Genomic DNA, 15770 nt, shown 5'->3' on the forward strand with positions numbered 1-15770 from the left:
ACAGACAAACAATAGGGAAGTGGGGACTACAGTGATAGAACAACACAGAAATGAGGATTTCACACCCCAGCTATTGATAAGAGAGTTCTTGCCAGACAGGATGCTATCAAAAGTTTTCTTTTAATCTTCTAGGCTCTTCCCTTTCTCTGGAGGTGATAGATTGGATCACCTTTTTAACAGCCCCAAACTGCCTTACTTCAGTGTGACTGGTGAGGACGTGACCGTTCGCTTCCTAGCGTATGGCTGCCCCTGTTGTTTAGCCAAAGGCCTTAGCCTAAGAACAAGGCCTTAGACTATCATAGTGAGAGAAGGCCTATAAACAGGCAGACTGATTTTCATTCTTGTTTTGTACCTCTATAATTAGCTAAGTGATAAAAATACACCTAAATTCTTAAAGTATAGGCCTTTGCAAACAGGCCTGAATATCTATATCCTAACATAGGTAGAGCACTTATTTGTACTTGTTCATAATATGGGAACAAAGGGAACAATTTCCAGTGAAATTGAAAGGCTGCACATTGGTAAAAATTGATTAAAGAAAATACTTTTTTCACACAATGCACAATTGGAATGTGAAATTCTTTGTCACAGAATCTCTCTGAGGCCAAAAATTTGCAGCATTAAAAAAAGAACTGGAGTTTGGAAGGGCTAAAATCCTCATGCTTCAGGGTATAAGCCAATCTCTAACTAAAGAGGGTTAGGAAGAAACTTTCCAAACTGGGCAAGTTATTGTATAACTGTCTACTCTTACACATTCCTCTGAAGCATCTGATACTATTCACTGTCAGAGACAAGTTATTGGGCTAGAGAGGCCAATGGTCTGATCTAGTATGGTATTTCCTAAAAGGAAAGAATTCTAAATTGTGGATGCAATGTGCTTGACACTTCAGAACCACTATATTTTCAAGAGATGGCTCTGTATGCATACTTGATTAATAATCTCAGGTGTTGAACTGCAGTGCTCTGGAATAGTGTGATCAATGGGCCATTAACTTATTATGATGAACCTAAAGTGAAAATCAAGTATAAATCTCCTACCTTTTGATGTATTAACTGAGTCCCAAAAAGATCTAGATAGTCACATAACCCTTAATGTCTTTAAATGAATTATTCTTTGAAGAGCATAAGTATTTTTCAAGTTCTCTTTCCAATGAAAAGAAAAGGAAATGTGCAAGAACTGTTAAAGACTGACAATCATTTCACATCTTATTCCCTTTGCAAAGATGACAACCATTTAAAACCAGAGCAGATTAAGAAGGCAAACAGGTGTCATTTAAGTAAGATGAGTGCACAGTGTGATGACAGCCAGATGTCCTTAATTTCAACCAAGCAGAACCCAAGAGCGTTACTTTGACAAAAAATATTGGTGTTTCCACTTTAAATCCTCAAGAAGTTTATAGCATTTCTCTTAAATATTTTTCCAGGATTGAAATTTGGCATAGCAAGGCTCGACAAGGTTAGGATACTAATTAGTTATTTATTTTTGCATATTTTAAAATGAAATCAATTGGCAATTTTAAGTTATATGAACACATACACACAACCAGGAGGACAAATGCTGCCCTCAGTTGTGTGTACATGTCTCCTGTTGACATAAATGCATGCAAGTTATCTGAGAGCAGAATATGGCCCTGAACATTTTGTTTTAAATTGTGTTACAGGGCCTTATTAAAGAAAAAACTGGCTTTGCAGCTGCCACCTCATACACTTTCTCAGGACCTTCTGTAAGGGGCTCCAAAACATCCATCTCTGGAGATCAGGGATGGCAAAACCCAGCTTGCCAAACAACTGTACGTATTTGCTTTTTTCAGATTGGTCAACAACAACAACCCACCATGATTATAATTTAGGTAAATAAATCCTGTCTTCTCAAAATACTGAAAATTAATGGGAAAATGGTTTCCTTCTATCAAAGCATGAAAGCCAAATATGAGAATCTGTGCTGGCCTGAGCATTTCAGGCTGCTCTTTTCAGTGGCAGAACAAGGGTGATGTCATGGTAGCAGTCTGCTATAGACCACCGGACCAGGGGGATGAGGTGGACGAGGCTTTCTTCTGGCAACTCATGGAAGTTACTAGATCGCTGGCCCTGGTTCTCATGGGAGACTTCAATCACCCTGATATCTGCTGGGAGAGCAATACAGTGGTGCACAGACAATCCAGGAAGTTTTTGGAAAATGTAGGGGACAATTTCCTGGTGAAAGTGCTGGAGGAACCAACTAGGGGCAGAGCTCTTCTTGACCTGCAGCTCACAAACCGGAAAGAATTAGAAGGGGAAGCAAAAGTGGATGGGAACCTGGGAGGCAGTGACCATGAGATGGTCGAGTTCAGGATCCTGACACAGGGAAGAAAGAAGAGCAGCAGAATACGGACCCTGGACTTCAGAAAAGCAGACTTTGACTCCCTCAGGGAACTGATGGGCAGGATCCCCTGGGAGAATAATATGAGGGGGAAAGGAGTCCAGGAGAGTTGGCTGTATTTTAAAGAATCCTTATTGAGGTTACAGGGACAAACCATCCCGATGTGTAGAAAGAATAGTAAATATGGCAGGCGACCAGCTTGGCTTAACAGTGAAATCCTTGCTGATCTTAAATACAAAAAAGAAGCTTACGAGAAGTGGAAGATTGGACAAATGACCGGGGAAGAGTATAAAAATATTGCTCGGGCATGCAGGAGTGAAATCAGGAAGGCCAAATCACACCTGGAGTTGCAGCTAGCAAGAGATGTTAAGAGTAACAAGAAGGGTTTATTTAGGTATGTTAGCAACAAGAAGAAAATCAAGGAAAGTGTGGGCCCCTTACTGAATGAGGGAGGCAACCTAGTGACAGAGGATGTGGAAAAAGCTGATGTATTCAATGCTTTTTTTGCCTCTGTCTTCACAAGCAAGGTCAGCTCCCAGACTACTGCACTGGGCAGCACAGCATGGGGAGGAAGTAACCAGCCCTCTGTGGAGAAAGAAGTGGTTCGGGACTATTTAGAAAAGCTGGACGAGCACAAGTCCATGAGGCCGGATGCATTGCATCCGAGAGTGCTAAAGGAGTTGGTGGATGTGATTGCAGAGCCATTGGCCATTATTTTGAAAACTCATGGCGATCGTGGGAGGTCCCGGACAACTGGAAAAAGGCTAATGTAGTGTCCATCTTTGGAAAAGGGAAGAAGGAGGATCCTGGGAAGTACAGGCCAGACAGCCTCACCTCAGTCCCTGGAAAATCATGGAGCAGGTCCTCAAGAAATCAATTCTGAAGCACTTAGAGGAGAGGAAAGTGATCAGGAACAGTCAGCATAGATTCACTAAGGGCAAGTCATGCCTGACTAATCTAATTGCCTTTTATGATGAGATAACTGGATCTGTGGATGAGGGGAAAGCAGTGGACGTGTTATTCCTTGGCTTTAGGAAAGCTTTCAGTATGGTCTCCAACCGTATTCTTGCCAGCAAGTTAAAGAAGTTTGGGATGGATGAATGGACTATAAGGTGATAGAAAGCTGGCTAGATTGTTGGGCTCAATGGGTAGTGATCAATGGCTCCATGTCTAGTTGGCAGCCGGTGTCAAGTGGAGTGCCCCAAGGGTCGGTCCTGGGGCCGGTTTTGTTCAATATCTTCATTAATGATCTGGAGGATGGTGTGGATTGCACTCTCAGCAAGTTTGTAGATGACACTAAACTGGGAGGAGAGGTAGATACCCTGGAGGGTAGGGATAGGATACAGAGGGACCTAGATAAATTAGAGGATTGGGCCAAAAGAAATCTGATAAGGTTCAACGAGGACAAGTGCAGAGTCCTGCACAGAGGACGGAAGAATCCCATGCACTGCTACAGACTAGGGCCCGAGTGGCTAGGCAGCAGTTCTGCAGAAAAGGACCTAGGGGTTACAGTGGGCAAGAAGCTGGATATGAGTCAACAGGGTGCCCTTGTTGCCAAGAAAGCCAATGGCATTTTGGGATGTATAAGTAGGGGCATTGCCAGCAGATTGAGGGAAGTGATCATTCCCCTCTATTTGACACTGGTGAGGCCTCATCTGGAGTACTGTGTCCAGTTTTGGGCCCCACACTACAAGAAGGATGTGGAAAATTCTGAAAGTGTCCACCGGAGTGCAACAAAAATGATTAGGGAACTGGAACACATGACTTATGAGGAGAGGCTGAGGGAACTGGGATTGTTTGGTCTACAGAAGAGAAGAATGAGGGGGGATTTGATAGCTGCTTTCAACTACCTGAAAGGGGGTTCCAAAGAGGATGGATCTAGACTGTTCTCAGTGGTAGCGGATGATAGGACAAGGAGTAATGGTCTCAAGTTGCAGTGGGGGAGGTTTAGGTTGGATATTAGGAAAACCTTTTTCACTAGGAGGGTGGTGAAGCACTGGAATGCGTTACCTAGGGAGGTGGTGGAATCTCCTTCCTTTGAGGTTTTTAAGGTCAGGCTTGACAAAGCCCTGGCTGGGATGATTTAGTTGGGGATTGGTCCTGCTTTGAGCAGGGGGTTGGACTAGATGACCTCCTGAGGTCCCTTCCAACCCTGATATTCTATGATTCTATGATTTGTAGCTGATGGGTCAGATTCCAAATCTGCAATGGCTAAAGGGTGTAACTTGAACTCACACACCTAGCTTGGTTGCAGTGAGGGATGCTGGGATTCTGCATTGCAGAAGAGACAAAATTAGACACATGCAGTGGGAGAGGAAGACAGATATGAATGAGGGTCCAGCTGTTTTCCAGTTTCTCTTTTGCAGTTTCTCTTTTCTCTTTGTCTTACTGTATCAGGCACACAATTATGGTGCACAATAAATAATAATGGTGCTAACAGGAGCGATTATAATAATTCACAGCTATAATATAATAACCTACTTTGCAGATGCCAATAAGCTGCTTACTGACAGCCAAGCCCACAAGGCACAAATAGAAATAGTGCCCCCACTGCTTGCAGCTGCTCAGGTCAGCAAGAAATCTCATAGGTCACACAGATACAATCCCGGATCCCCCTTCAGGGGAACATATTTTCTCTCTATAGTAGAAAATATATGAAAAATATATTGTGAGCATTGAAAATAAATATTAGATATTATTAAAGTGGCATCATTTCTGGAGACTGCCTACATTTATTGGAACTCTTTTGGGTTGCTCCTTTAAAAGAAAAGCCCCAGAAAAGAATGTTTGCATTCCCCCCTTTGCTGGATGAATGAGCAGAGACTTCAGTGGAGCAGGTATTCCAATATCATTTGACTCCAGTATGCCAGGACCCTGTCTCCTGTTTTCAGAACTGAGCGGTCCCATTGAGAATAGTGCCCCATCAACATACATTTCTGCTCTGTCCAAAGCACTGCAGCCTGCCATGTAGTCCTGCTGTAGCAATCTATTTCTTATTTCCTTCTTTTTGCTCTGCCATTCACCATTCACTGGCACATCTTTGCTGCCATCATATTTTTCCTGATGTCATTAATAGACAGTAATAAAAATGATATTATATTAGGTTTGTGCATAAGAGCTAATGTGGGCTAAAAAGTAATACTCAATTGTAATCTAGCAGCTTTATCTAAGAATCTCAAAGCACTTTATAAATGTTAAATTAAGTCTTGCACCATGGCTAGGAGGTAGCATTATTATCTGTATTATATAAAGAAGCAAACTGAATCACACAGAGATTGAGTTCCTCAAAAGCACACTTCAATTCAGTACTAGACTCAGATAAAACAATGCAGAGTTTTAGGGCTAGATTAACAATGGACTTGAGGCACTGCACTATATGGGGAGAGCTAGGCACCCAAGAAAGAGATCCTAGACACCCACAATCTGAGTGGGAAGCCCCTTAAGTGAGCCAGGAGTAAAATGCAGAGGAGAGGGGTGCGGCTTATGACCCAGATCCTCACAGACACTTAGGCACTTCACTCCTACAGATCTGAGTCTTAGGCAGCCAACTGACAGGCTGGAAGGAGGTGCCGATCTCTTTTTGGGATTCTCAGCTGTGAACGCTTTTGTGCTTTTTACCAACTATAGTACAAGTAATGCTGTGTAAGGTTACTATACATGAAAGAGGTTAGAGGAAACAAAAACAATATTTCAGTTTATTTACTTTGGGCACTTGATAGCATTATGTGTATAGTCACTTTAACTATTTCCTCTGTAAAACCAGTACATCTGTTTTCCCTCTTGCTTGTGTAAGTCTTTCATACCAGGGGAAAAGTTTGAAAGAGTGATTGTAAAAAGCACAGCTGATAGAGGTGGAGAAGGGGCATGAGAAAGGTGAAGTATCTGAAGCTAGTTAGTTCATTAAAAAAAAAACTATTAGATTTCAAGTAATACTGTCATTTAAAATCATCTGATTATGAGTTTTATCTCCAGACTGCATAAAAAAGTATATCTAAAAGGCAAAACATATGTTTATCAAATGCATTAGATTGTATCCAGGTCAAGTATTTTCAAATAACATTCTCGGATAAGATACCTATCACCCTTGTAAGGGCTTCTCCCTTCAATCTCTCAAAAATCATATTACATAAACTGAACATTTCTATGCAATCAGCATATACTTCAGAGGGTGAAATCATCGCTCCTCTGAACTGAATGGGAGTTTTGCCATTGACTTCAATGGAGCCATGACTTCACCCACTATATTTTTTCATGAAGTAACTATAAACATTTCCAGTGGAGTGTGCTTCAAACAAGGTTTGTTTACCAAGTTGTGTTGTTTCTCTCCTTAGTTAGGGTTATATTAAAGTGTTCATTTAAATAGGAAATATAAATGAAAAGGATTCTCCAGTTCTACATCTTTTCTCCCTGTGAACATATGCACAAGCTGTACACAGAGTTAATCACCAATTAAGAGGGAGAATTTTTGTGGCAGACCCTTGTTATCATAATGACAGCACTGTTCTGAAGCCTTGTGTAACAGAAGTTAATACTATGTAAAATATACATCAGTTATTGTCTTATGATACTGGATCTGTTTAGTTTAGTAGGAATGAGACTGTAGATTTTTGAAATCCTAGGAATCAGGTTTCTCTCACAAAACATTAAAAAATACCGTGCTACCAAAGGAACTCTCCTAATAACTAGAGAGGCATATTGAGCAATATATATCACATGCATTTAGACCTAGACTTTCCAGGTCAGCTCATGGTAATGGCCAGACTCTAACTTCAGATGGTTTTTCAGCATTACTATTTATTTAAGAAATTTGCTACTAGGCATGTAACCAAGTACATGTTTTTAAAACCTCCTCATACATGAGTATAGGATCTTATCTCGTGTATAGTCATGGTGATCTGTACTGTGTACTAGTTTCCCTGTCTTGACAGCAACCCCACAATATTCTTGGGTTGGGGTCTATCCAAAGAACACATCTTTTCTTAGGAAGCATAACCAAACTTAATTTTCAAACAATCTTGTTATCGGTTTACTTCACATATCAAGTCCTTTTTCATTTATAGGTGATCCTTGATTTTTGTAAGGAAGATTGATATCACCTGTTTTATATGTATCTCATTGCTCTGCTTATTCCTAAAAATATTTTTATGGTATTCTTTAGTTAAGACTTGGAGTTCTAGCTTAGAATCCTCTAATTTTCTCATACCTGAACTAATATATACATGGACTGATTGCTCCTCTTGTACTAAGGTCCTCAATTACCTTTCTTTCTTTCTGAGACCCCCAAATGCAACCACTTATTCTCCATCAATCCCAGAATCCTCTCTTTTCTTCCTGCTTCAGTGGAATCTCTGACTGTGTAGAAAGTGTGGAGCACCAATACACTCCGACTGATACAAGTGTACCAGGCAAGCAGGGAATAATCATAGAATCATAGAATATCAGGGTTGGAAGGGACCTCAGGAGGCCATCTAGTCCAACCCCCTGCTCAAAGCAGGACCAATCCCCAATTTTTGCCCCAGATCCCAAATGGCCCCCTCAAGGATTGAACTCACAACCCTGGGTTTAGCAGGTCAATGTTCAAACCAGTAAGCTATCCCTCCCCCATCAAGTCCTATGATTGGTTTCAAAATAGAAGACGTCGTTGGAAAATAAAGACTAAAGAATATGTTTAAAGAATCAAAAGAGCTTAATTTTGATTTAATATGTCTGTGAGATGACACAGGATGAATGGCAAAACCACATATTAATTAATTAATGTGGAATTATACCATAATTATATAAATAATGTCCAGTTAGATTTTAGTTAAATATTAAGAGCCAAATTCAGCTTTCATTTACACCATTGTAAAGCTACAACCTCTTCCTGGCTCTCAAAGGAGTTATTCTGTGTCTACTCCAGTATGACTGAAGGAAGTATTTTGCCCTAAAAAAATAAATATTTGTTAAACATTCTCTTAGCATTTAACAAAATATCATGTTAACATGCTGTTCAAATGCAATATTTAAATGATCTTTTATGCAATTTACAGAGAAGAAATTTGCCAACATCTTGCATTAAGTATGTGAAATACTTAAATGCTACACATTAACAGATGGGCTAATAAGTAGATAGTAACATTAACAGTTCACGTGGCAACAGTATTTTAATATCAAATTTCAGTATATAGTCTTCTGTCACATGATATTTAAATTACAATAAATATTAAATGTGTTATTAAATACAGATTACACAGTTGTTTAATATTTAAAAATCACACAAAATTTTATCACAACATGAAAGTATTCACCAGGTAAATAAAAAAAATATTCTAGCTCTCATCAGTGCAAAAGCAAAAAACTCTACACCTTAGAAAATAAAGCAAATCAGTCTATTTATAATGCAAACCTGTCAGAGAATCTGCCCCCAATTGCAATCATTGTATGCAAAGATTGTCATCACATTGACATTTTATGTTTTTCAGATCATTAAAGAAGCTGAAAGTAAATTAACCTAGGGGAATAAAGCCCTCAGGGACCTGGACCTCCATGCCTTACTCAGGGAAAATTCCCACTGAAACCAATGGGAGCTTTGGTACAAACAGCAGGAATAGGTCCTTATTAAACTGGCATTTTTCAAAGGTCACAGGATCTTGAAGACAGAAGGTTCTATGATCTGGCTTCTTATATATAAGAAATGGTATAGACCACTGAGTTAATATTTTGTGATTACCTACCAAAAGCTGTCCAGCGAAACAGATAAAAAGAATGAAGGAAAGCAAGAGAAATGCCACCCCAAAGGAAATTCCAAGGATAGATGTTCTATAAGACAATAAGAAAAAAAAGTTTATTAGGCATTATGCAAATGATGTACACATATCTACAGTGCAGCCTTTCTTTGTTCAGAATGTTGGTAAAGACAGTTAGAAAATGATATCCCAGGCATTAATCCTGCCTAAAATGCAATTTTCGAACATCAATGACCCAGGGAAACAAATCCAGTATTTTACCAGAAGGCTAATAAGCATTACTTCTTAGTAAGGGGCTATATTTTGTGCACCAAATTACAATTTTCTAAATCCAACCATATCAGCAAGATTGCATTAAAAAAAAAACACCCACTTTTTAAAAATATGGTAGCTATGTTCCCGCCCCGCCGCCATTGTCTTTCTTCTCAACAAAGGCTGAACCATTTTCTATTCACAGTTTCCAAAAAGTGATACCTTGGGCAGAGTCCAGGCCTGGAAAATTTCTGCCCATGAAGAGCTTCAGAAAATTATGAACAACTGAAAAGAGTGACTTATAACATTATACAACCTTAAATATAGCTGTTGATAGTGATTTCTGCATTGCTTAATGTTATTGAAGCAAAGGTAATTGATTTCTCCTCTTCTAAAGACATAATATAAGATATTAAACACCAGTTGTCTTTACTAATGCTTAAATGGGAGCAGACATCTATAGTATGTTTTCCTATAGAAACTCTGTATTAAAGGAGAATATTATTGCTAACCTACTGCTATTTAATTATTGTAGAGTCTATTTAAATCCAAAATTAACATTAATAATAATATAGGTTTCATAGAAGGAAACAAAGTGAAAAACAGTGAAAGGAAGCAAATAAATACATAATAACAAACATTTTAAAAATTCCCTTACCCATGAAAAATAACAACGAAGAAAAAAAATCAACATTAAAATGAGAAAAAGGATTTTTTTAAAAAAAACCAGTCTATCTGATAATGAGCCTCTAATCCACCCTTTGCTGTGCGGTACCCATGGGAAAAACCTAGTGCAAATATCGTCCATATATGCCCATTAAATACAGAAGAGGAGAAGCAGAGCCCATATGGCATTGTGTTCCCTCCCCTAAGATACTGGAGGTCCTTCCATGTGAGAACCAAGGCCGGCCATGATGAACCAGTCCAGGTGGAGAGGGGAGGGCACTCACTCCATGAGGTATTATAATATGGTCACGTGGCAGATTTTCCCAGAAAAATACATTAGAGCTAATTGTGCTTAAGGAAGTATTGACTCTTGCTCTGTGCTTTGGGACTGGGAATAAGGAGATGCAGGTGCAGTCATGGCTATCCTACCAATGGCAAAACAGATCCTGAGTTAGCTTTACTCCTGGGGAATGCGAGGGGGAGAGAGGCAGGGGAGAGCAGCAGCACTCAAGGCCTAGTTCTTAGCACCAATCTGCAGTTTTACCTACAGATCTTGAGGCATCTGCAGAGTTTAAAAGTTATACTTCTTGGCTCCCCTGGGCATCAGCAAACTATTTCTTTGCCAAATATGATACATGGGCAACGCCTGGATGGAGTTTTCAAAATAAGCTTTCTACTCCTGCAGATTTTTCTGTTTTATGCCATACTATTGCCATTAAAATAATTTTTTCAGGGGTCAGTCACGGTCCATAGCTAGGGCTCCTAGGTGCTAAAGTAATACACCAAAAAAAGATAAATAAATAAATAAATAAATAAATAAATAAAATAATTAATACACATTTTATATTATAAGCTGTCTGGCCAATTACTTAAGGCACCTTTAAACTCTCAGTATTAGTAAAAATTCAATTTGGTGAGAACAGCTGAATAAAAGTAAATTTGCAAGGTCATTCATAATGCCCTCAGCATGTATTCATCTTGAAATAATCAGGATTTTTTTAAGTTACCTGAAAATGCATATTATTAATTATTATTATTAAATATTTGTGTTACGGTAGCTGCCAGAATCTCCAATCAGGAGTGAGGCCACATCACACTTAAGCAGTGCACATGCACATGTGAGGACAGAGGCCCAGATCCTCAAAGGTATTTATACAACTAAACTGCAGTGAGCTCAATGGGAGTTAGGCACCTGAATGCCTTTGAGAATCTGGGCTGTACTGCCTACCCTGAAAAGCTTAAAATATAAAAAGATAAGTGACACACAAAGGCTGGGAGGAGAAGCATGCAATCCCATACATATAATTTTTACATATGTTAACAATTGCAATTTTTAAATAATAACAAACCTACAGAGTAGGTGCCAGCTCACCCCTTCTGCCTCTCAAGCAAGCATTCATAGAATCATAGAATATCAGGGTTGGAAGGGACCCCCTGCTCAAAGCAGGACCAATTCCCAGTTAAATCATCCAGCCAGGGCTTTGTCAAGCCTGACCTTAAAAACCTCTAAGGAAGGAGATTCCACCACCTCCCTAGGTAACGCATTCCAGTGTTTCACCACCCTCCTAGTGAAAAAGTTTTCCTAATATCCAACCTAAACCTCCCCCACTGCAACTTGAGACCATTACTCCTTGTCCTGTCATCCGCTACCACTGAGAACAGTCTAGATCCATCCTCTTTGGAATCCCCTTTCAGGTAGTTGAAAGCAGCTATCAAATCCCCCCTCATTCTTCTCTTCTGTAGAGTAAACAATCCCAGTTCCCTCAGCCTCTCCTCATAACTCATGTGTTCCAGACCCCTAATCATTTTTGTTGCCCTCCACTGGACTCTTCCCAATTTTTCCACATCCTTCTTGTAGTGTGGGACCCAAAACTGGACACAGTACTCCAGATGAGGCCTCACCAGTGTCGAATAGAGGGGAACAATTACATCCCTCGATCTGCTGGCAATGCCCCTACTTATACATCCCAAAATGCCATTTGCCTTCTTGGCAACAAGGGCACCCTGTTGACTCATATCCAGCTTCTTGCCCACTGTAACCCCTAGGTCCTTTTCTGCAGAACTGCTGCCTAGCCATTCGGTCCCTAGTCTGTAGCGGTGTTTGGATTCTTCCGTCCTAAGTGCAGGACTCTGCACTTGTCCTCGTTGAACCTCATCAGATTTCTTTTGGCCCAATCCTCCAATTTGTCTAGGTCCCTCTATATCCTATCCCTACCCTCCAGCGTATCTACCACTCCTCCCAGTTTAGTGTCGTCTGCAAACTTGCTGAGGGTGCAATCCACACCATCCTCCAGATCATTAATGAAGATATTGAACAAAACCGGCCCCAGGACCAACCCTTGGGGCACTCCGCTTGATACTGGCTGCCAACTAGACATGGAGCCATTGATCACTACCCGTTGAGCCCGACAATCTAGCCAACTTTCTACCCACCTTATAGTGCATTCATCCAGCCCATACTTTAACTTCCTGACAAGAATACTGTGGGAGACAGTGTCAAAAGCTTTGCTAAAGTCAAGGAACAACACGTCCACTGCTTTCCCTTCATCCACAGAACCAGTTATCTCGTCATAGAAGGCAATTAGATTAGTCAGGCATGACTTGCCCTTGGTGAATCCATGCTGACTGTTCCTGATCACTTTCCTCTCATGTAAGTGCTTCAGAATTGATTCCTTGAGGACCTGCTCCATGATTTTTCTGGGGACTGAGGTGAGGCTGACTGGCCTGTCATTCATTTGCTGACTTCTAGGAGTCACAATGGAAGTGGGTATTGAGGAAAGATTTGATAAAAGAGAAGGTAGTGGCCTTATAGACCAGTTTTTGGAGGGTATTTCATATGTACGGAGAAGAAATGAGGAGCTGACATGTAGGCAGAATAGAAAGTCATTGCTGCAGAGTGAAGGAGGTGGGGAGAGGAGGCGATTTAATAAGAGGCCAGAGTGGTCAAATAAGGGCAGACTTTTGAAAGGATTTCAAGATCAGGACAAGAAGCTTATACTTGATGGGGGGAAGCAGTGGAGGTGTACAAAAAGGAGAGTAATATGGTCTAAGTAACAGCTGAAAAAAGAGGATCTTAGCAGCTATGTTTTGTACGTGTTAAAGGGGAGCAATGTCAGTGTGAGAGTAGCAGAAGACAAGGAGGTTTCAGTAGTCAAATGACAGATGATAAAAGCTGGGGTGAGAATTTTGATTGTCTGGACAGAGAGAAAAGGACAGATCTTAGAAATGTAGGTAGAAGTGGAAAGTTTCGGCTGTATGGGCAAGAGAGTGGGAGTGGCCAAAGGTGACCTCTTAGGCTACAGGACTGACTGACAGGGAGGATGGGGGTCATGTAAACAGTGAGGAGCCTTTAAAGGGTTTTTGAGGAAAGATCAGCATTCTCTTTTAGTTACACTAAACTTACGCAGAAAGAAAAGGAGTACTTGTGGCACCTTAGAGACTAACAAATTTATCTGAGCATAAGCTTTCGTGAGCTGCAGATCACTTCCTTGGATGCATGCCTTCTTAATCTTTCTCTGTTTGCTGTATAGGATGTTGATCAGGTGGTTCTGCAGTTTCCACTGTAGCTCACGAAAGCTTATGCTCAAATAAATTTGTTAGTCTTTAAGGTGCCACAAGTACTCCTTTTCTTTTTGCGGATACAGACTAACACGGCTGCTACTCCGTAAGCTTAAGTAGTTTCACTTTGCTCCTTAAGCTACAAGAGTGGGAAGCAAGCTACAGAAAAATGAAATACCAGCATTTTAAACACTGACCATGGGAAAATTGCATCAGCAATTTACTTTTGTTATTGACATGTTTTAAGTTTGCAGGAATGTCATACAGTACCGTGTGTACAGGATACTGCATGAAGCAGGGTACCAGAGTATGTGGGTAATTAATTTTGATATGGCAATGTTTTTCTTGTGGCACTGCCCACTGAAGTCAATGGGAGCTGCAGTGCCTGTGAAAATCAGGCCACTTATTTAATTGCCTAAATGTAGATTTAGGTACCTAAATCGAGGCACTCCAAATTTGAAAATCTTGGTCCAGATCTTTACATTAAAGATAATCCTGTGTATTGTGTAAGCTCTCCACATGTACTGTAGTAATTTATCAGATTCTTTTTATCTGCTTGGTTCAGACAAACCATTTTGGCAAAAGGGTATTCAGAAGCCTTCAGGTCCATTAAGTATTTTACTATACCTATTTGTGGGGGAGGGATAGCTCGGTGGTTTGAGCATTGGCCTGCTAAACCCAGGGTTGTGAGTTCAATCCTTGAGGGGCCCATTTAGGGATCTGGGGCAAAAATTGGGGATTGGTCCTGCTTTGAGCAGGGGGTTAGACTAGATGACCTCCTAAGGTCCCTTCCAACCTTGATATTTTATGATTCTATGAATACCCTCATTTCCAGAAGTTCCATCCCCAAATGTTATCATTATTTACCTCACTGAGCTCCCTGATTGGCCAAGATTGTATATCATCGCCTGTGGAAGGACTGATTTTTGAAGTGTGATGAAAAGATATAAGAACTCCCTAGTTTTCACAATACCTGTAAGTATGAGGAATTGATGATCTTGAGCATCCACATTATTAGCAGTCTCCTCTTATTCTTATGACGACATTGAAATAACTATATTTTGACCAATTCATCTTTTATGAGATTGTTTCAAAATGAAAATACATTAGTATTATATATAACTAATTTTGGCAATATTTTTATTGAAAATACTGATTCACAGTAAAGACAGAGATATTAAAAGATGGGGTGGGGGTGGTTTTCCTTGTCCCTCACTTATATTATTGTGACAGAATATTATGTGTATTACTGAATATATCTTTAAGAATCCATTAAATGCTATGGTAATTCATGCCTCTGTTTCTTCTTGGCAGGGAACTAATTTTCATGTTCATAATTGTTTGACTGCAAATTCTATTCTTCACCTAAAAGCAGTAAAGAAATAATTTTTAAAAAGATGGAGGTTATATATGACAACATGACAACACTAAATTTAACTTTGTTTTTGTAATCTAACGGTAGCTAAATCCTTGGGGATTTGGCTGATGCATTCACTGAGCCTTCCACAGATTCAATCAGTGCAAATACTTTAATAATACAATTGCTTCATTGTTGAGAAAAATTCTTTGAATATTAAAACTCATTTTCAGTCCCTTTTTTTTTCTTTATTAGGTGCAGCAGAAACAGCTCATAGTGCTGTAGCTTTTTCCTCTTGTATTCTATTCTATTTTGAAAGCTTGTTTTCAGACAAAGGTGCTGCTTTTGTTCATCATGAAATTCAGCCTTGCTCAGCTGGACACTGTTCTAATCCCCCTCCCCCACCAAACATGTTCCTAATAAAGTCTATGGAGAGAACTACATGAATCAGCATCTCTGCGTGACAAAAGACATAATGATGAATGATGCTGTTGTTGAACATAGATGCCTGTCAGAACAAAGCCCAGGGAAGAGATCTCAGATATAGCCAGGACAAACCCAGTACAGGCACAATTGCAAATGCCTTTACCTATATTGATGAGCAGTCACCCAGGCAAGTAGTCCCATTGAATTTTATGGTGAGCAGTTACTTAAAGGAGTAGCCTCAATATGAGTAAGTAGTTCACAATTTAGCATTCAAAAACAAATAGTGCCAACTTATAGTCAACCAACTGCATAAAACCAGTGTATAGAAGGCAAGAAGAGTGTAATTTGGTGTCAGTTACAAGAGAACGCTGCTGTGATCTGAATAAAGTGTAAGCAAGGGAGCATTACTGGAAGTCCTGCTTTGAGA

The 15770-nt window shown here is 40.0% G+C and overlaps 1 protein-coding gene across 4 annotated transcripts in view; it reads right to left on the reverse strand.

Annotated features, from left to right (window-relative positions):
- ADCY2 (adenylate cyclase 2) overlaps window positions 1-15770 on the reverse strand; it is a 436571-nt gene that overhangs the window by 76969 nt on the left and 343832 nt on the right. For all 4 annotated transcript variants that reach the window (XM_048839544.2, XM_075125464.1, XM_075125465.1 and 1 more), the window contains one exon: window positions 9073-9157. In XM_048839544.2, coding sequence (XP_048695501.1) covers window positions 9073-9157 — 85 coding nt within the window. The remainder of the gene's footprint in view (window positions 1-9072; window positions 9158-15770) is intronic.

Source organism: Caretta caretta, chromosome 2 (genome assembly GCF_965140235.1).
Source record: "Caretta caretta isolate rCarCar2 chromosome 2, rCarCar1.hap1, whole genome shotgun sequence".
NCBI classification, from domain to species: Eukaryota; Metazoa; Chordata; order Testudines; family Cheloniidae; genus Caretta; species Caretta caretta.